This window comes from Nymphaea colorata, chromosome 8 (genome assembly GCF_008831285.2).
Source record: "Nymphaea colorata isolate Beijing-Zhang1983 chromosome 8, ASM883128v2, whole genome shotgun sequence".
NCBI lineage: Eukaryota > Viridiplantae > Streptophyta > Magnoliopsida > Nymphaeales > Nymphaeaceae > Nymphaea > Nymphaea colorata.
Genome location: NC_045145.1, coordinates 10,180,425 through 10,201,878, shown reverse-complemented (window position 1 = coordinate 10,201,878; position 21,454 = coordinate 10,180,425). Strand labels below are relative to the sequence as shown.

At 41.7% G+C, this 21,454-nt stretch overlaps 1 protein-coding gene across 3 annotated transcripts in view; it reads left to right on the top strand.

The window, feature by feature from the left end:
- The window catches only part of LOC116259075 (anaphase-promoting complex subunit 2), a 79,642-nt gene extending 67,415 nt beyond the window's left edge, over nucleotides 1–12,227 (top strand). For all 3 annotated transcript variants that reach the window (XM_031636689.2, XM_031636688.2, XM_050079107.1), the window contains 6 exons: nucleotides 63–188; nucleotides 308–396; nucleotides 532–613; nucleotides 1,305–1,496; nucleotides 11,726–11,794; nucleotides 11,878–12,227. In XM_031636689.2, coding sequence (XP_031492549.1) covers nucleotides 63–188; nucleotides 308–396; nucleotides 532–613; nucleotides 1,305–1,496; nucleotides 11,726–11,794; nucleotides 11,878–12,000 — 681 coding nt within the window. In that variant the 3' untranslated portion in view covers nucleotides 12,001–12,227. The remainder of the gene's footprint in view (nucleotides 1–62; nucleotides 189–307; nucleotides 397–531; nucleotides 614–1,304; nucleotides 1,497–11,725; nucleotides 11,795–11,877) is intronic.
- The last annotated feature ends 9,227 nt before the right edge of the window (nucleotides 12,228–21,454 follow it).

Sequence of the window (21,454 nt, the reverse complement as noted above, 5' to 3'; positions counted from 1 at the left end):
TACTTGTGTTGTTTTTTCTTAGCTTCAGTTGCATGGTTTAAGCCTGAATACAAATGGTGCAGGTGGAGTTAGAATCTCTCTGTCTGCCTGGTTCAATAGATCAGTTGGTTAAAGATTATGCACAGAGATTTCATGAACTCAAAACCCCTCGCAAGCTAAATTGGAAGAAAAATCTTGGTGTTGTGAAGGTTTGAATAGTCATTTATGAATATTCAAGATTTCTGGTATTTGATTGGCAAAACTGAAAGTCTAATTTGGTTGTCAAAGTTATCTCATTTTTTTGTAATTCTTTATTTTGCTTATTTAGTTAGAGTTGGAATTTGAAGATCGATCCCTTGAGTTTAAAGTATCTCCACTATGTGCGGTTGTTATCTTGAAATTTCAAGAACAAACAAGGTAAAAAGTGAAGATCGTGATGTGTTGTGTGTTCCATATCTTCTAAATTAATTGAATTATAGCTTTGTTATATTCGTGAATTTCTCATTCATTTAAGTTGATGTTTCTTATAATACTTATATTACCAAATTTCAGCTGGACCTCAGGAAAACTTTCTGATTCAATTGGAGTGCCTGTAGATGTTCTTAATAGAGCAATAAGTTTTTGGATAAGTAAGGTATGCCAAATTATCCTCTTTTGCTAGTTATTATCCTTGTCTGTAATAATTTCTCTTCGTTTGTGCTTCTAATCTAACTAATAAACATGTTTCTAGAGGACAATCCTTATTCTCCAATCCTTCGATCGTTTGCACAAAGGTCTAAATTCTTTTTGAGTTATTTCTGCGTAGATAGGAAACCTTTTTTGGGCTCATCTTGACTTTGTAATAGTTTCTGGACTACTTGGGATAGACCTACATTTGTTTATTCCACAAGTTTGATAATGACACTTAAAGTGTGCATGGAGTGCAATAGAATTATCTATATAGGATCTTCGGACTTCTTTTTGAGCTTTTTGGTTTTGGACAGTGGCTGCTTTGTCAATAATATATTATATCAAATACTACCTGACATTGTTAATTTATGACATGTTTGAGGATTGCGTCCATGGTCATATATGCCAGCTCTTTTCAACTCCTTTCATGAAGATCATGGCACGAGATGATGCCTCACTTTTTAGGACCTTAATTACTGCCATATATTTTTCATTTTGTTTTTTAACTTAAATTCACTTTCAATGTTGATGCTTTTAGAAATTTCACTTTTTTGCTGCCAGTGCTTGTATTTTCTGTCAATATCATTGTTTCTGGTAAATTTCAATTTATCATTTTTCAACCCTTATCACTATTGCATGTTTGCTTTGTTGCACAGGGATTAATTGCCGAATCATTAGGAAGTGGGAACAATGACAATATTTTGACGCTCATTGAAGATTTGGGTGATGCAAACAAGAATAGTCTTACTACGGGCAGATTTGGTGGACTTCTGGCTGTTGAGGAGGAAGGAGAGAGCTCCATGTCCTTAGTGGAAGAGCAAGTTAAGAAGGAAATGACAGTATATGAGGTAAGAATCTTCTCCTTTGTATTAGATTACATGTAAAAAATACTTGTCTATATGCTACATTTTTGTATATATATATATATAATTATATATGTATATATACACACACACACAAACACACATTTATATATTTGTCTATAATAAGATATGTATAATCTATATATATTTTAACTTTTCAACTTTGTTTCATTTATTATTTGTCTGTATTTAGCATCTTCCCGTTGAAGTTGAGCTCAACATGGATAAAATATATATATATTTTTTGACCAAGCTGGTTGGTGATGTGGTCCCAATAAAAACCGCATCCGGAATCACTCCTTGATGCTTGGCCACGTTGGGCCGTCTTTTTCCCTCATCACCCTCACCATGAGTCATCTTCCAGTTGGACAACTGCTATTCACTCTAGTGCCGCAAGCAAGGGCCAAGCCCTTCTCGTACTCTCGAAGATCAAGTCTGGTCGGAGCCAAACAACTGGTACCAAGCTAGGCCACGAAACTCTAGCCGTGCTCTTGCTGGCTGCATTTGGCTGGATCCGTGCTCTTGCTGGCTGCATTTGGCTGGATCAGGCCTAACCACTATGGCCCTACCCTAGCTGGATATAGTGGCTGAGTCTAGCCCGACCATTTCGGCCGTGATATGGCCGACCAGCGTGGCTAAGCCATAGTTGGCAATCGAAGCTGAGCGATGGTTGGCCATCGTGGCCGGGCTGTGGCTGATAATCATGGCTGAAACAGGCCCCGCCTTGCCCCACAAGGCTTGGTCTTGCTGGCCGAACTTGGCCCGGCCATCCTATCTGAGACCGGTTTGGCTTTGTTGGCTGACCTTGTCCGTGCAGCCTATGATGCACCTGCCCTTGCTATGGGGGCCACTCATTGCACGTCCTTTCTGGCTGGACAATGGCCACAGACCCTAACCGGGCTGCGGCTTCTTTGGCCAAGGTTGGGCATGGGTGACCTCACCGGACCCAAGAAGTCTCTATGTGGTGCACCCAGCCTAGCCTAGGTCCAAGCCCCGCCCGGGCCCATCACTGGTGTGGCTAGAACCCCGAACCCCGAACCCCGCACTAGGATGCTGGCTGGCTTGCGCTCGTTCTCAACCCTAGCTGAAATCGGACCAGGATAGTACCCAAGCTCATCCGCTTAGACCAGCCTGATCTAGTCAACACCATGCCCAACAAGGTCCAAGATGCTACCAGCTCACTTCTGACCTCACACGCTCAACCAGGACTGAACCCAGAACTAGCCCGGTCAATGCCCAGCCACTGGGGACGGATCAACACAATGAGGCGAGCTTAGCTGGGCACCTACAAGTGCTGGGACCAAGCCCAAGCAGGCCGGTCAAACCTTGCATGCCACACTCGACCACTTAGGAGCTTGGGCTGCCACCGGTTCGCCGCAGAGCAAGCTGTATTAGTAACTGCTGTCGATGCTCAAACGTAGACCATTGAGCTAGAAAGTGCTCATACTCAGTTCGACTAACATTGTGTCACTGTGTCTGTGGAAGAAGTGAGAGCAAACTCCACTGTGGGAGATATTGCCTGAGCTACTGCTTTATTTGGAGGAGCTGAAGAGGGTGGACGCCCATGCTTGTCCCAACACATGTCCTCTAGGTGACCCTATTTGCCACAGTATGTGCATTGAAGTCTCTCCCACGTCCTCGTGTGCCTCTGCCTTGTACCATAGTTGACTAAGGTAGAGCCATGTCTACAACCTCCCATGGCCACTAAAGCTGTTGAAGAAGAATCACTAGGTGTTTGAGGTAGAGTGGTTGCAAGTCGGCTAAGACTATTGTATGCATCAGCTAGAGTAGGAACCTTAGCACCCATAAGCATAGCATCTTAGCTATTACATAATATGGAGATAACCCTGATAAGAATCTGGTCACCGTAGTTTGCTCTTGATGAGTTTTCTAACAAGTCTTGTGTTACAGCCGGCAGCCTTAGAGAGAATCGTTAATCCATTCACTAACCCTAATCTCTATAATAAAGAGATTAGGGTTGAAGAGAGATTTACAAAGTACATCAACAGAAAATAGAGGAATGTTTAAACAGACCTCCTAGCTATTAAATATTGCAAAGAACCACTTAAAAACATAAACTCTTCTAATTCAACACTCCCCCTCAAGCTGGAGCATACATATTAATCATGCTCAGCTTGTCACAACATTTAGAGAAATCACCAATAGGAAGAGTTTTAGTGAAGACATCTGTAGCTTCATCTTCTGATGATACATGAATGATGGTTATAGTTCCTCCTTGAAAGAGATCCCGAATGTAATGAGAGTCCACTTCAATATGTTTAGTTCTCTCATGGAAAACTGAATTGTTTGCAATGTATGTGGCTGCTTGATTGTCACAATACATCTTCATGGGAAGCAGAATCGACACACTTAGTCTTGATAACATGGATTTAGGCCAAGTCATTTCAATGGCAGTTTGAGCCATAACTCTGTTTTCAGATTCTACACTAGATCTTGACACCACACCTTGCTTTTTGCTTCTCCAGGATATAAGGTTGCCTCCCACAAATACACAGAATCCTGTGGTAGATTTCCTCTCTTCGATTGAGCCACAGCATAGTTAGCATCACTATAAGCTTCCACTTCTAGGGTCTTGCTTTTTGTGAACAAAAGTCCTTTGCCAAGAGATGATTTCAGATATTTGACCACCATTAAAGCAACATTCCAATGAACTTTTCTGGGTCTTTCCATAAATTGATTTAGCTTCTCCACTGCAAAGCTAATGTCTGGTCTGGTCACAGTAACATAGAGGACCTGTCCAATAAGAGATCTGTATGATCGAGAATCCACTAATTCTGATTGGTCATCATGAAGGTGTATGCTTGGATTCATAAGTAGATTGGCGTGTTTAGTTCCTAGCATCCCGGATGTTCTGCAACAAATCAAGAATATATTTTCGTTGAGAGAGAACTTCCCTTTTGCGAGCCACCTCTATTTCCAAGAAATATCGTAGTTGACCAAGATCTTTCATCACAAAGTGTTTTTGAAGAAACAACTTTGTATCAAAAATTTCTTGATTAGAGTCACTTGTCACGATAATATCATCAACATAAACCACTAGAACGGTCATACCTTTGGAATTATTCTTGATAAACAGAGAATGATCAAGAGGGGATCTCGGAAAGTCACACTTTGAGACTACCTCAGAGAACTTGTGAAACCATGCATGAGGACTCAGCTTGAGTCCATAAATAGCTTTCTTGAGTTTGCACACTTTTCCACACTCCCCCTGTCGTTCAAACCATGATGGTTGTTGCATATAGACAGTCTCAGCCACAGCAATGATAAGACAAATGGTCCCCAACCGAGCAATATGAGAGAAAGTTTCGAAGAAATCAACCCCGTAAGTCTGTGTATAGCCCTTAGCAACCAACCGAGCTTTGTAATTTTCCATAGAACCATCAGAATTATATTTCACTGTGAATACCCACTTGGAGCCAACAATGTCACAATCAGGAGGAGGATCAACAAGTTCCCAAGTGCCTCGCTGAGCTAATGCATCCATCTCATCTTGCATAGCCTATCTCCATTGGGTATCTAATAAGGCCTGTTGGTGACAAGTAGGAACTGCATGGGTCGCCAGAGCTTGAATAAACTGTTGCATACTTTTACCAACATCGTGAGTAGAAACAAAATGAGATATAGGATGCAGAGTACATTGTCGCTTGCCTTTGCGAAGAGCAATAGACAGGGATCAGATGGACTAGGTATACGCACTTCAGATGTGCTTACCTCCTGAGAAGCGGTTTGGGAAGGATCATAAGAAGGGTCCTGTCGACGTGTGTAGACCAGTGGAGGATCACGAAACTTGGACACTACAACGAGAGAATCCCAGAAGGAGACTCGTAAGGGAATGACTCCAAAGGAATAGGAGGAATAGGTAGTGGATCAGATGATAGTGGCATCTCAGTAGAGGTAGGTGAGGAACTATAATAAGGTTAAGACTCAAAGAATGTCACATCCACACTAGTATACTCCTTTTGAGTCAAGGGGTCAAAGCATTTGTAATCTTTATGATTCATGGAGTAGCCAATAAAGATACATTTAATGGCTTGGGCACCCAATTTATTACGTGTAGGTTCAAGTATGTGAACGAAGCATGTGCAACCAAATACTTTGGGAGCTACTGGAAACAAGGGTCGTTGTGGGTGCGCAAGTTTAATGGAAACCTTGTTGTCAATGAAGGATGAGGGTAAACGGTTGGTCAAGTAACAGGCAGTGAGGATGACATCTCCCCAAAAATATGCAGGTAGATTAGTGTGAAACATTAGGGAGCGTGCCACATTTAAAAGTTGGCGATGTTTTCGCTCAGCTACTCCATTTTGCTGGGAGGTATGGGGACAAGTAAACTGAGGAGAAATGCCATTATCAGAGTAAAATTTCATTAAGGTAGATGCCTTGAATTTAAGAGCGTTATCAGTGTGAATGCTTTTAACAAGAATACCAAACTGAGTCTTTATTTTAATAATAAGGTTCTTGAGAGTACATATGACTTCAGACCTTTCTTTCAAAAGAAAAACCCAAGTGACTCGAGAATAATCATCAACAATGGCAAAGAAATAATGAAATCTAGACCTACTAGCAACTCTGCTAGGACCCCACACATCAACATGAAGAAGAACAAATAGTCCACAACTGGACGGACTAAGGCTCAATGAATAACTGCTACGGGTGTGCTTGCCAAGTTGGCATGCGTCACACTGGAACGACTCTAGTACTGATAGATGAGGAAGTAGGTGACGGAGCTTGGAGACAAATGGATGACCAAGTCTGAGATGCCACTGGAAGGAGGAGGACAATGAAGAAGTCGAGACGGCTGCAATACCCACAGAATCAGACAGGAAGTAGATGCCCCCTTTCTCATAGCCTCCACCAATCATCTTCTCAGTTTGCAAGTCCTGAAATGAACATACACTAGAGTCAAATGTAACACGACAATGTAAATCATTAATCAATTGTCCAACTGATAAAAGATTAGTGGGAAACTTAGAAGCATATAACACATTAGGAATTGTCATAGACTGAGAAATCTTAATATCTCCATAACCCATAATAGGAGACCATTTACCATCTGCAAGTCTCACATGACGTGTCTGAGGTAATGAGTATAGCACGATAAACATAGAAGGTCTACTACAAAAGTGCGTCGATGCTCCTGAATCAATAATCCAAGTAGTACCTGTATCATGTGGAGCAGTATCAACGGACATAGCACTGTCTATCATAACTATAGAGGCCAACGGTTGAGTAGATCTGTCATCTATGTGCTAAGCACTCCTCATACTCTAACTTGTTGATATTCACAGTCACAATCTCAGGATTGGAAGAAGATAAAGACCCCTCTACTACTGATGAAGCTGTCTGGATAGATCCAATAGGAAACTGTAATGAATTCTTGCCCTGCTTAGATGCAACACCTCTTCTTAGGGGTATAGCAGAAGGGCGACCATGCTTATCCCAACATATGTCTTCCGAATGCCCTATTTTCCCTATTAAAGTTCTTTTTAGAGTCAATTTGAGGCTTTCTTTAATATTAGAAAGTGGACTAGGGACTACTTATTGTTTTCTTATATTTTAGTGGATTGAAATTGTAAATATGTAGCCTTTACCCTAATCTCTTTTAACCTGAGATTAGGGTTACGTGATCAATAACAGAAACGACTCTGTCTCTCTGATTGCGACATGGTATCAGAGCCTCCACCGCCGGCGACAGCCAAGTAAGTTTTCCAGCGACTCCTCCTTCTCCGGCAACTTCTTCCTCCGGCGGCTTCTTTCTCTTTCCTCTTCTCGTCGCCCATCTTTATTTCTTCTTACCCACCAACAGGGAGACAGTAAAAAGATAAAGTTTAGGTGTGTTGCGTGGAGAAGGACTGATCATACCTATGTGGAAGGCGTGATCAGATCCTTAAGTGGATCTCATTGTTGCTGTTTGATATGAGGAAAAACAGATCGTGTGGAGCAGATCTATTTTTTTTATGATGTTTGAGGCGTGACGAACGTGGATTTTTTTTGGAGTGGATGATGTTCTGTCGATGGTGTGTGAGGAGACTGAAAACAACAATAGTTTCGGTTTTCCGAAGGTGTAAACAGTCGACAGAAAGTAGAATTTGTGTTGAGAGTGTGTGAGGAAACTGAAAACAACAGCTATTTCAGTTTCTGACGGCGTAAACAGTTGACAGATAGCAGCAGAAACTGGAAATCAATAGCAGTCGACCAAAAATAACAAAAAGAAAATATTCTGTAATCTATCTTCTACTTTCTGTTATGCTGTTCAGACGTGGGCAGTTCCTATGATTACAGATTTGTTTTTGCTATCCATCATGCTAGTCTCTATTATGCTGTTTAGATGTGGGCAGTTCCTGTGATTATAAATTTGTTTTGCTATCTATCATACGATACCTGTATGATCTTTGAGGATAGTAGAAATATATTTCTATTCGGTATTTGACTGTTGCATCCTTACTATCGTGTGTCAGTTTTTTTTTTTTCTGTTTCCTACTATGGCTGACGGTAGTAGGTCAGAAAGTTCTAATGAATATAAGATGACTGGTAACTCCTTTTCGTATGAAACCACAATCAAACTTGATGGTTCGAATTATGAAATCTGGTCCAGGGTATTTATGATGTCTGTGGCTGGTCATAGAAAGAAATATATTATTGAAGAAGATGAACCCCTTGAGAAAAAAGGGAAATATGCTGCGTGGGATGAAGATAAGAACATTGTAATGGCATGGATTATGAACAGTGTAGAGTCCCGTATAGCTCCAACAATTTCATCCTACACCAAAGCTAAAGATATGTGGTCTTTCCTGAAGAAGACGTATTCTCATGCTACTAATGTTATTAAAATTTTACAATTGAAAGAGGAGCTTTGTAACATACGTCAAGGAGATCAAGATCTACCACAGTATTTTGCTACATTGACGGCTGCATATGAACGGTTAAAAGCTCTTCGCCCATCTTGCAAGCACTGTTATGCATCACATTTTGAAACTGGTATGGTAGCAAAGTTTCTTTTTGGGTTATCTTCGGAGTAGGCGAAGTCTCAAATTCTCATAGGCAGTGGACCTCCCAGACTTAGCAGATACTTATAATAGGCTGAGTCGTCTTGCAGTCACTCTTACTCAGCCTATCCATGACACCCCAGTCTCTGTACTTGTGATGTCAGGAGGACGTAGCCATAGTTCTTTTGTTGGAACTAAGGGACGTGGTGCAGGACATGGGAGATTTTTGTGCTCTTATTGTGGTAAATTAGCGCATCTAGAGAACCGATGTTGGGACAAGCATCCTCATCTCCATTCTGCTGGTCCACCAGGACGTGGTGGAGGGAGAACGAATACAGGAAAAGGGTCTTCTTCTTCTACTGCAACTTCCTCACAGGCTACAGCTTCTATGGTTGAGTCTCCTACCTGTTCTCCATCGTATTCACTCAACTTAAGCAAAGAAGAATGAGCTGGTTCTAGCTCAGAGGTCTACCCCTGCTTCGACCAACACAACTGCAATAGATTCGGCTTCCTCTGTTGGTGCTCCTACCAATGACCCAGGTATGATATGGATGATTGACTCAGGAGCATCCAGGCATTGTTGTAATCAGCCACAGATGTTTTTATCGTTTACCAGGTTCACTACACCACAACACGTCAGGTTGGCTGATGGCAAGTTGTCCCGTATCTTGGGCAACGGTGATATCTACCTCACACCTTTTGGCACCATTACACATGTGCTATAGGCTCCTCGATTTCCTGTTAACCTGCTATCTGTTAAGCAATTGGCTAGAGATTTACAGTGTAGAGTCATTTTTTATCTTGGTTCATGTTCTTTTCAGGACTTACAAACTGGGAAGATGATTGGTGGCAGCCATGAACGCGAGGGGCTTTATTTTCTTTCTGTCCCTGTAGATGTTGTTGCATCCTCTTTCACATCGAAGCCTTCTCCTTTGCAGTGGCATCTCAGACTGGGTCATCCATCTGTGTCCAAGCTTCGTCACATCTTTCTAGATATTTTTGCATTATTCTTATGTGATGCATGCCAGTTAGGCAAGCATACACGTAGTAGTTTCCCTTCGAGTCAAAGTCCATCGAGTCAAAGTCCGTTTGATCTTCTTCATGTTGATGTTTGGGGTCCAAGTAAAGTTTCCTTTCGTTCACGTTTCTAGTATTACCTTGTTTTGGTTGATGATTTGACTAGAGTCAGTTTGATATTTTTGTTATGGGACAGGTTTGAAGTCATTTGGATCTTTCAGAAATTTGTCAATGAAATATAAACTCAGTTTGGTGTTACTGTCAAAAATATTCGCATTGATAATGCTCTTGAATTTAAATCTTCAGTTCTACTTCAATTTTATGCCAATCATGGGATTCGACCACAATATACATGTCCCCACACATCCCAACAATTGCTGAACGCAAACATCGACAACTTCTAAATGTGGCCCGCACCCTCATGTTGCATACTCATATGCCTGCCTACTTTTGAGGTGATGCCATTCTTACCGTTTGTTACCTCACCAATAGATTGCCCTCGTCTGCCATCCAAGAATGCATCCCCATTACAATACTATATCCAGATCGACCATTATTTCATACACCTCCCAAAGTATTTGGATGCTTTTGCTTTGCACATATCTTGGGCCCAAACAAAAACAAACTTGCTGCCCAAGCTATCAAATGTGTGTTCATTGAATATTCTGCTAATCAATAAGGCTATCGTTGCTTTGATCCCCATAACAAAAAAGAGATTGTCATTGCGGATATTACATTCTTTGAGTCTCGTCCTTATGTTTTCGCTCCAAGTACCACTGTGTTTGAGCTTCCCATGTCTGTTCCTCTTCCTATTCCCCTAGTATCAGAACCAGGCGATTTTAGACGACATTCAACAGGCTTCATCAGATCGGATGACATCAGATTTGCTAACATCAAATTGAACTTCATCTTCGTGGTCTACAATCGACAACAGACTTCGAAAGACATCTGACAGGTCAAAGACACTTCCACTCAGCATTGGGTCTGATAAAAGTTGTGTCCAAAGTGCCTCCTTGATCCTGCTTGCTCAATGCTACTGGTATTATTGACAAGCAGCCGACTGACTACCATGATCCACCAACTGAAATAGGGTGACAAACAACCTAGGGCATGTAATCACTGCTAGATCCCTGGTAGTGGTGATTATATCCCTAACTTCTGACATGCTATTTATACAACTTTGGCTTCTCTTAGATTTTTAACTATGTGCATCTGTTTATAAGATGCCAAATGGTGGGGCCAACCAAATGTTAAATAGTTAGATTGTGCTTTTGGCTCGATGTAATGTTATGCATTCTTGACTTAACGTTTTGTGATTTTTAACTTTACATCTTTTTTAGCATTATTGATTGGTTTGTTGCTATGTCACATAGGTACGGGTGCGGGTGCCGGTGCGGGTACGGGTACGGGCCATTTTTAAAAAACTTGGGTGTGGGGGTACGGCCATACACACACATGCACATACATATATAGAAGTTAAAATGAAGAAAAAAGAGGGAAGTGGGACATTAAAATGAGGGTTTCGAAAATTTTAACCTTAAAATGGTTTAAGTTAAAATGTAAAAATCGTTAAACATTAAAATTGAACATATTTGGACTCAATCAACATTGACCTAGTATGAAAAAGGTCAAAAATGACCTTGAGTGCGTTGACCGCAATCGGTACGGTCAACGCAGTACCCTACCGTACCCAGGGCCGTACCCGTACCCGTGTCGTACCAGCACCGTGCGGGTACTCCTCCTTTGTGATAGAGGTTTGTTGTTGTATAGGAGAATAAATTCATGTTAGTGGGCCTTTATGGTAGTTGGTAGGGCTTTGAGTATGATTTCTTGCAAGATTGGGACGAGTGGTTGGTTGGAATATTCCTCTTCCATATATATTCGTTTCAAGTCAATGCTAAGGAGTTTGAGTAATTTGTGAAATGTTGGTATCTGCTGCCTTAAAGGAATTAAATTGATTGCATACCATGCTTAATTATGTTTTTCATCTCTGCGTATTCCTGACATTTGTTTCATTTAAGTTGTTCTCATCCTGTCATTTGCTTCCATGCATTTGAAAAAGTCTTCCCAACTGGTCCAAACCAAAATATAGTTCTCTTCTATCTCAAATACTGCCATGTATAAGAAGTGCAGTATTGCAAACTGTATTCGTATGTGTTTAGTCTGAATCGTATGATCTCTTTCATGCTACAGAAATATGTATTTGGAATGCTTACAAACTTTGGTAGCATGACCCTTGATCGAATTCATAACACTTTGAAGGTAAGAGTGGTTAGTTTTTGTTATCATAACGATCTTGCTATCTATTTGAAAAGCAGCTCAGCAAATCTTCACCATTATTGCAGATGTTTTGCATGGGTGATCATCCTTACGACAAATCAATTCATCAGTTACAGAACTTCTTATCAGGCCTTGTATCAGTGGAAAAATTAGAGCTGCGAGATGGTACATACTTGTTGAAAAAGTAGCCATTTATCTTATAGGCTATATTCACTCAAGCGGCTTTACATGTATTACAAATGGTGTATTAGTTATTGTATGTCTGTTAATTGAGTTCAAGTATCTGGGTTCCTTTTTCTTATGGTTTTTGTAGTCTCTCTATGTAAGTCTCTTTTTTCTTGGAGGTGTCGACTTGATTGGTTCTATATGGCGAGGTGTCTGGGCCACAATGAGTTGATGGCTCTCTCTCTCTCTTTCTCTTGTGTGGATTCACCACTGAGACTTTTTAGGGATGCAGGAAGCAAGCAAGTGTAGGGATGAATATCCTCATGCTTGCAGGTAGGGTGGTTGACTTAATTTCAAGAGCGAGGTTTGTCTGTTTATCTTTATTTGTTCTGTGTTTTGCCTTCTACGTTCTAGAAGGAAAAGGAGAAAAAGATTTTCAATTGGCGTAAGTTCTTGAGGATCTAGTGCAACATGTTGACATTGATCCGTTTAACTCTTTGAAGCGTGTTTCTAAATTGATACGACATGCTTTGTACGAAGAGGTTCTGTCGATTTCAGGTAAAAATCAGCTAGGCACGCTAACCCCAACTTGCGAAAGGAGGGGAAAAGAAGAATGATAAAAGAGAGCCAAAACAAAAAAAAAAAACCTGTTGACGAGGTAATTGTAGGAAAAGAAAACATTTTCCGTTATAGAATGTGCATTACAGACATGATCGAAGAATATCAACTTTGAATAGGTTCCCATCAGTCTGGAAAGCGAGACCTCCTCCATTCTCTCTCCTAGGGCTCTGAGGTGGAGTGTGAAAGCTTCTCAAGGGAGGCGCCGGGGTGTTGCCCCGATGGTGGGCATGGGTGGGTGCTCTTTGAAGGGGGCAATGGATGGCGTCTTTTCGAGCTGGGCCTTCATCTATGGAGGCAGCTTTGCCTCCAGATGGTAGTGGCTCGATGGTGGAGACCTTTGGGTGTGAGGCGAGTGCTCAATCTGGGTATGCAAGCATCAATGATGGCCAGAGTGAACCAGCAAGGAGCAGTGCCTAGACGGTCTCGAGGGCGGATCAGGTAGCTGGCTGTCAGGGGTCAGGCGAGGAGGATATTCCTCCTTTGCAGGTCATGGAAGGTAACAGGCACCCCAGAATCCTGGTTCCTGATGAGGGTCTCCCATGCATGCTGAAGCCTTTGAGTGGTTGGTGGTGTGCTGCTTCATGTGTACATCTTCTAAGGTGAGTGGTAATATCTCCAAACTCCTCTCTGGTTTGTGTTCCATGTGGATGTTGAGGGTCACTCCTTAGATTTCTATTCTGAGCAACGGGGATTTTCTTGTCTGTGTCTCTAATGTGGAGGAGCTTAGTGATCGAGAAGGGATGGGGGGTTGGTGGCATAGAGATGGCTACCAGGATCGCCAATGGAGATCCACCCTCTGCTCTCAGCACTGTTGTGGGTCAGACTTCCAGGTTTAGCTCCCTATTTATGTAATCAATGGATTTTTCAAGCAATAGCATTACGGTTGAAGGGGGACTTCTTAAAAGCAGATTTCCCAACGATGACAATGGCACAGACGAACTATGCTTGCATATTGATATAAATTCTCGTTCAAAGTAGTCTCCCAACGGAGGTTGAGATTGGTCTAGGTGGAGTGTGGGTTCTGCTTCAACCAGCGGTGTTTGAGGGATGTCTTAGGTTCTGCAGGGCATGTGGCATCAATACACACCCACCGAAGAGATGTCTGAAGCGAAGTGAGGTCCAGGGCAGCATTGAACCTATCGAAGTCCTATAGAGGTCAGCTGCGCCTGCTCCAACACAATCAGGTGCCGCACCGGACAGCATTACTAAAGCAGCTCCTCCAACGCGAAATAGGTTTGCCGCTCTGTCCAAGATTGGGGATACAACGAGGGAGCTAATGGCAGTTGGGGCGGAAGGCAGTAGGTGTCCTTGGCAACACATGTTCAAAACCTAAGGGCATAGTAAGGTCTAGAAAAAGGAGCTTCGTCAACGTCCAAAGGAGAGGCAGGGAAGGGGGCAAAGGTGTTAAACACCCTTTTGGTAGCTTGAAGGATGGCAGTCAGGTGAACATGAGTGAGGTCCCACGAGATGTGTCCTCTGCTACAAGTGGGGCGAAGACTAGAGGGGCTGAACCTGAGGTTAGCGCCTCAACAGGGAAGAGATGGTTAGAAGGGAGGCTAACTACGACCTCAATTTCATGCTCAGAGATTACTCCCCAGGATGGTTTTGCCTTGCTGATACATTGCCGTCTGCTACCAAATTTCAACAATGGAGGGTGAGATGGCCGTCTTATGCTATGGTATTTAATCAAGAGTTTCCTCAAGGGATAGCCCATATAGTTTGCACTTGGTATCCTTCTTGATTGATATTGGATTTTCCTATAGGCACCAAACGTGATCCACATGATTTGTTTCTGGTGGGTGGTCTTCACCTGCCCACAAAGCCTGCCACAAGGTCTGATGCGCTTGGTCAGCTGCTACAATTTTTGCTATCCTTGAAGGACTCGGTCCTCCTCATGGGCGATTTCAATTGCATGATCAGGGCCTCAGGATAAAATAGGTAGAAGCCCTTGCCTCTCCTCATGTAGATGCTTTACTAGATTTTTGTCTAATTGCGGTTTGCAGCTTATGGAGGATCAGAAACAATGCTTTGCTTGGTCCAATAACTGCCAGGGTTGGGAAGGAGTCCTCTGCCGTCTACATTGGTGCCTTATCAACACTGCATGGCGTCAAAATTGGGCACAGAGGAATCAGTTGAGGGTGCTTCCACGTTCTCTGTCTGATCACTCATCCATTGTTTTTTCTTTCCCCTTCGTGTCTTCTATGGAGGAGAGTTCGAGGATGTTTAGATACTTTCGGTGCTGGTCTTAGGTCTCAAACAGTCACAACATTGTAGGCAATGCTTGGAATGTCCCGACTCGAGGATGCCCTCTGATTAGGGTTGTCTCTAACTCGAGCTTGTTAGGAAGGAACTTACATGGTGGTCACGGTGGCAGCTCGGGGATGTAGCCTCACACATCACATGCCTCAAGAGGGAGCTAGAGCATATCCAATTTGGAGCTGCAGCTGGTGAACCTCATCTTGCTACTTTGGAGTTGATGCTTCATCTTACTACTGTTTCGTGAGAGAAAGAGAGAGAAGAAAACACGTCCCAAAATCTTATCGATCACTTACCCTAACCCTTAAGGGAGAATTAGGGTACAAGACAAAACTACAATGTAAACCAAAAAGTTATCGTAAATAATTAAAGAACTGTCAGATTCTTTAAATTTCTAAAAACAACCTCAACGTCAACAATCCCCCTGAAGTTGGAGCATAGATATCTGCCATGCTCAGCTTGTTACAACACTTTGAAAATTCACTAATTGCAAGAGATTTAGTAAAGACATCAGCTGTTCAACTTATTATAGATCCTTTTGTTTTTATTCCTCTTTTCGATCTCACATTTGCCTACTTCTATCCCACCTTCTCCCTGCTCACAGTTGTGCTTTTCTATCTCATCTTCTTCTCTCTCTACAATTCCTTCCCTTTACTTATTTCCTTCAATCATTTGCAACCATGACTTTTTTGGCCTATAATATGAGTAATCATTGAATTACTTGGATCCTTTGTCACATGAGCACGAGTGCTAGTGTTTGGAACTTGGAGTCATTGACTTTAATAGTGAGAGTTTGAGTAAGAGTTTGGGTCACATTATTGACTTGATACATCTGAATAAACTAGCTGTAGAAATTAGATTTGACTTCACCCAAATTTGACAAGTAATGCCCTTTTTTTTGTTCTCTTGCCTTTTTTCATTGTCCATCTCATGTTATTGTTGCTGATTATTGTTGTTGGTTGCGAGAACCTACATCTTCTAAATGAATTGTTGTTGTAATTTCCATGCTTATTTTTGTAGCCATATCCCTACTTTTTTGGCCATATTGTTGTTTGGACAAATGGCAATAAGATTACTTTTTCTTGTCTCATTGCCATGTAACAAGATGAAGACGGCTGTAAGGATAGTAACTACAGCAATAAATGGTTCATCATTGTTGCCTAATCCATCGAGCAGCAAGAAAATCTATGCTCGTCACATTGGGTTTCCAATGGCTGCTAGGTCATACGAGATGGTTCTAAATGAAGTAATATACACATTAATGGTTTAGCATCTCTTTTTGTCGTTTGCGTTTCCTAGACAAGAAGACATTCCCTTTCTTAAGAATCAAAAGCAAAATTTTGCTCCAAAGTAATTCATACCTATATTGCAGATTCAAGTCCCATGACGAAGCCCAAAACTCCTTCAACTAAATTATGTTATGACAGTCTAGCAATGAAGAAGCCTATCAGATTTTCTCTAGGAAATACAATTTCAGATCTCTTTGATGGATCCATTGTTCTTGGTGATCAGGAACATTTCAAGTTGCTTCACTAGCTCATCGACCAATCCTTGCAATCACTAGGATTCAAGGATTCCATGAGTTGCATATTTCACAGTAGGTAGTTGGAGTAAGAGAGCTTGATTGGGACAAACTTGGACTCTTGCTATTGGCAGATGGGTGGTCACAATGACATTAGACATAGAGATTTCATGTTAGCACGTCTTAGTAATTTGTTACGTTGTTGTCTTTGGATGTGTTTTAGACTTCCCTAAGAAAGAGATGAATGTGACAAAAAGTGAAAGGACAAATTGGCTCGATGTCATTCACCCAAATGCCAGGTAGCCAAAGATGTGATGAATGTGTTATTGGATGGATGTTGCATGATGAAAAAACTTACCAACGTTGTGTTAGCTCTTCATGTAGAGATAGCTAGAAGTGAAGCAGGTAGATACTGAAGGGCCATGATTGATTTGAGGTTCGATGGAGAATATTGTAAGCATCAGATATCAAAAAAGGGTAGTCGCAAATTTTTATCATTTAGATAATTATAGGTCAACGAGGACGTCCACCTTTTTAGCAGCAAGAGAATACTGTGGTCCAACAATGCTTGACCCAATGGATGGTAAGGACGTACACCTACCTTTTTAGCAGCAAGGGAATATCGTGGTCCAACCAGTGCTTGACCAAATGGCTGGTATTCAAGAAGGGAAATTCAGCCAGCTTCATTTGGAAATCAATTGGAAAATACCCAAGATTACAATTAGATGCTAACTGAAATAGAAACATTGCACTTGGGATGTGTGACGTGCAGAATGTAGACAAAGAAATATTTGACAACCTTGCAAAACAGGTATGGATTAGTACATGGTAGACAGTTCTTATATGAATGTGTTTCGTCTCCTTCCATATGTGGTTGCATAAGGGTGTGTGGGGTTCGGCTAATTCCCTCTATGGATGCAGAGGCTATGTAGTGCATGGTGGTGTGGGGGAGTGAAATGATAGGCGTCAAGTAAGGTGATGGTCAATTTCCTTATAAAGAATTTTGAGCGACTAGTTTCAACTAAGGTGTTCCTCCCAAGAAAGTCTTCCACTAAGAATTCATACGGAAGGCGATGGAGGCACTGGAAGATAGCCTTACGACTATTGCTCATTGGTGGTTGCTGTAAGATGATTTTGGATGATGGTTTTCTGAGCGCCGAGTATTTCTCATCTAGTCCAAAGAGAAAAGCTTCTACCTTCTTAAGCAAAATAAGCAGGCGGAAGGCTTGGGGCATCCTTCACTGCCACATGGGCTTGAAAATGAGATAAAAATTTGGGTGTGTAATACGTTGGTCTGAAAAGTTGCTGCCTTCAGAGGAGGTTAGATTGTGAAGGTTTCAGAAATAGAGGTCATATCCAGAATGTTTTGCTTTGTCAAAGGTAGTTAAAAGTATGTTTTTCCAACTGGGAGAGCAGCTGGTTGGACCTTCATGCTATTAGGTGGACAGCCACGCTTATGTGAATCGGCTCATTGGCAATGTATCGTGCTTAGTTCCATTGTTCAGCGAAGGACTCCATCTTCGGATCAGTCCCAAAAAATGGCGTAAGCACATAAAGTCCCTGGTAAAATCCTTCAGATTGCCAGATTCAGAATTCCTTAGTTCCAAGAAAGCCATGCCCTGTGGCTTGTTGTAATAGGTTCTGGGATTCTTTTCATGCATGTTAAAGAATCCTTCCATTCTTTTGTGCATTGACTTTCTTCCATGTATAAATGATGGGGGTGATCCTTTGGTAAGATTGGAGCAGAACGACTAGCCTAAAGGACGGACATACACACATGCGCACACACACACACACACACACACACACACATATATATATATATATAGAGAGAGAGAGAGAGAGAGAGAGATGGAGGCAAAATTCTACATTAAACCGAGTTAGATTACATTAATTCTATGTAATTGAGGTCACCACATGTAAAGTAGCAGAATGGCCGCGGTACTCACCGTCTTGAGTTTATGAGAGGGTTTATCCAAAAGAATTACACGGAAAAGGAAAACCGAAAGATCCCCGAGTACATAGGATTAATGTAATTAACTCTTAATAATACTTAGAGCATATTTTCAGTAAAAGCCTCTAGAAAGAGGCAAACAAAATACGATGTACATACACCCGCCCATCCAATGTCAACCTGTTTTGTCTTTTCAATGAAACCCTTTTTACCTTATCAAAGGATATGAAAATATCATCTCTCTTTTCAGAATATCTCCTCTCAAACGATCTATATACGTAATATTGCTAACCACTCGAACACACCACAGAGGGGAGGAAGACAAAGATCATTCAAGGAAGAAGTTTGCACAAGATTTGATACATGAAAACATAAGCATCGTTATATGCAACACAGCTCACGAGGGATAGAAAAAAATTTGCAGCCCTCCATATGTTTGAGATTTGAACCTCACAACTTCCAAATGAATAGCGAGCATAAAAGGCAACCATGAGACCCGCTTCAAATTCTTGGACTTGCAAGGTCAAGAAAACACCCATATAAACTATGGGTCCTCCAAGAAAAAGCTCAGGAAGGATATCGCCGTTTTCTTGCTCACAGCATCCTATTTGGCCCTCTGTTACCCGTGCACAGGCCTGGATGAACAGCGGGCTGCCATCTTGTCCATCGAGGGCCACTCAAACAAAAGAATGGTGTTGGTGAAGACGACGGAGAAGGAAACAGAGGGGCCAATGTCATGGCGGGAGCTGCTATATGGCCGTTGCACCAATTAGCAAGACTGCGCCGTCTCCTCACCCAGCATCTAAGACCGCGACTTCTCCTCACCCAGCATCTAAGATGTATATATGTATGGACGAAGAGAGAGGGAGGCAAAGTTATTGAGAGAGAGAGCGAGTTTCCAGTTCAATATTTCAATGACAATTACAAAACTGCCCTTAGTTGGAACAGGGTTGAACAACGATGAAATGAAGCCTGAATCTCCACGTGCAAAGTGGCCCTAGCTACTAGCTAGTTGCGATTAATGGCCTAATAACTCATAGATTTGATCAAAGGTGTTTGTAGCTCAGCATTTTTTATTACACCTCCGTGATTTTCACCTGCTCTTTACGTGTACTGTGAGGTTATCATGTCCATGCCAACCTCCTTAATTAATTTTCACCTTCTCTTTAAGTGTAGTGTGAGGTTCTCATGTCTATGTCAAGTGTAACTTAGTCGTGCGCATGATTTATCATGACCTTTCTTCCCGCTTGGCCGAACTTGGAGTGAAGTTGTAAAGGGTCTCTATATGTACCAACTTGAAAAGTAGTAGATAGCAGATGCAAGCAGTATCTGATGTTCAAGAGTGTTACTTGATCAGTATCAAGAATGTTTTAGGCACTAAGGATATTCTTGCGATTCTCAATGAAAATATATGGTCGGCCAATTAGGGCCGGACAGAAATGTAAGTTTCAGTAACATAATATATTTGGGGAGGTAGAAAGTATGCCTATGTCGTGCATTTAGCGGCTGTTATTTGATCTATGCTCCTTAGGAGTAAATTTTAGGTGTAAATTTAGGACGTAAATTTATGATTTTCTGAAAAGGTATTGACGTGGTGTAGACCGCATTCACTCATTCTCTCTCTCTCTTTCTGCTGGTTGTCTGAAATGGACGACGAAGACGTCGAAGAGGAAGACACAGTAGTGGTCGCGCGTTCAGGGAATGAAGGGACACTTATGAGGTTTATTCATGCTGACGGGGTCGGCAGTCACAGAAAATGACTAGACATGGGAACAAAAAGAGCAAAGGGCTTTTTTGTCGTTTGAGACTCTCCCTCTCTCAAAACCATGCGCGAAGGTTGGTGCCGACTTCGGTGCTGAAAACAAGCTGAACTAACAGGGCTGGTTAAATCACCGTTAGAATATTCTAACTTAATATCAGAATTATATATATATATATATATATATATATATATATATATATATAAAAGAGAGAGAGAGAGAGATCGACTTTGACTGGTGGCATACCGTTTGTTCCAATGTTCCTGCAAGCCTGGCATTGGAAAATAGCTGGGTTCCTTGTGACTGACCCACATAAAGGGTAGACTGATTTTCCTTAAGTCGCCCTTGTTCCTATTTGCATGCGACTCTCAGACTTAACTGCCCACGAGTGAGCATAGTAAAAACGAACACATGCGATAGCTCGCATTCTCTTTCTATTTCTCCATCTGATGAGTTTAGAACAGACTTGTTGGTTAATCAGAGTCTTTAGGAACGGTTTCAAAGGGCGTACGTTAGCGGTGCCATTTTCTAATTTCCCAAGTGCACCTGCGTTTTCTGATTGTTCGTCAGGCCTTTGTGTTGTTAAACATGCACGTATCGTATTGTTAAACTGGAAAAGGAATGGTTCTCTTTTATTTTGAAATTAAAACCCAGCTTTCGAAGTAAGATGATTGGTATCCCTACAACTTTATTTATTTGTAACGTTAACAAGATAATCACAATAGCTAGGGCACATGCAACTGTACTTACGTATATTAGGACGGGAGCATGAAATCCATTCTGAATTCTACGTCATATGTTATGCTTCTTTTCTTGCATTTTCAAGATAACAATTGATTTTACTTAAAACAAAAAATATAAAGAAAAGATCAAAATGCGAGAGCATAATAAGATAACAGATTAAGATGTCTTGCCGTTTCTTTTCCTCGCAAGTGTGGTCTGGTAAGGTTTGCTTCTGCTTTTTTTGACCGTTGGCGACGAGGATATCAATTAATGCATGACATCATCACTTGATGTGAGAGGGAGAGAGAGATTATTAATGGCGACCCAACGATTCAGTCACGTCATCATTACATAATTTCAGGCTCTCAGTCACAAGTCTCTCTCTTTCTCGGACGCTGACAAAAGATGGCCACGGATTGGCACATAGCTCTTGGTGGTTAATCATGGCCTCGGAGTGGAGGGGGCCTCTCACAACTCTGCGTTGCTATTGTTGACCCATACTCGAACTGTCAGTCAAAAATATCATCATTCCACATGCAGCCAGTTTGTACGAAACCAGAGGTAAGAGAGGGAGCGGAAATTATAGTTGGAGTTGACAGACTCTTAATCCGGCAAACGCCAGCTTCGCCAGAGAATCTGGT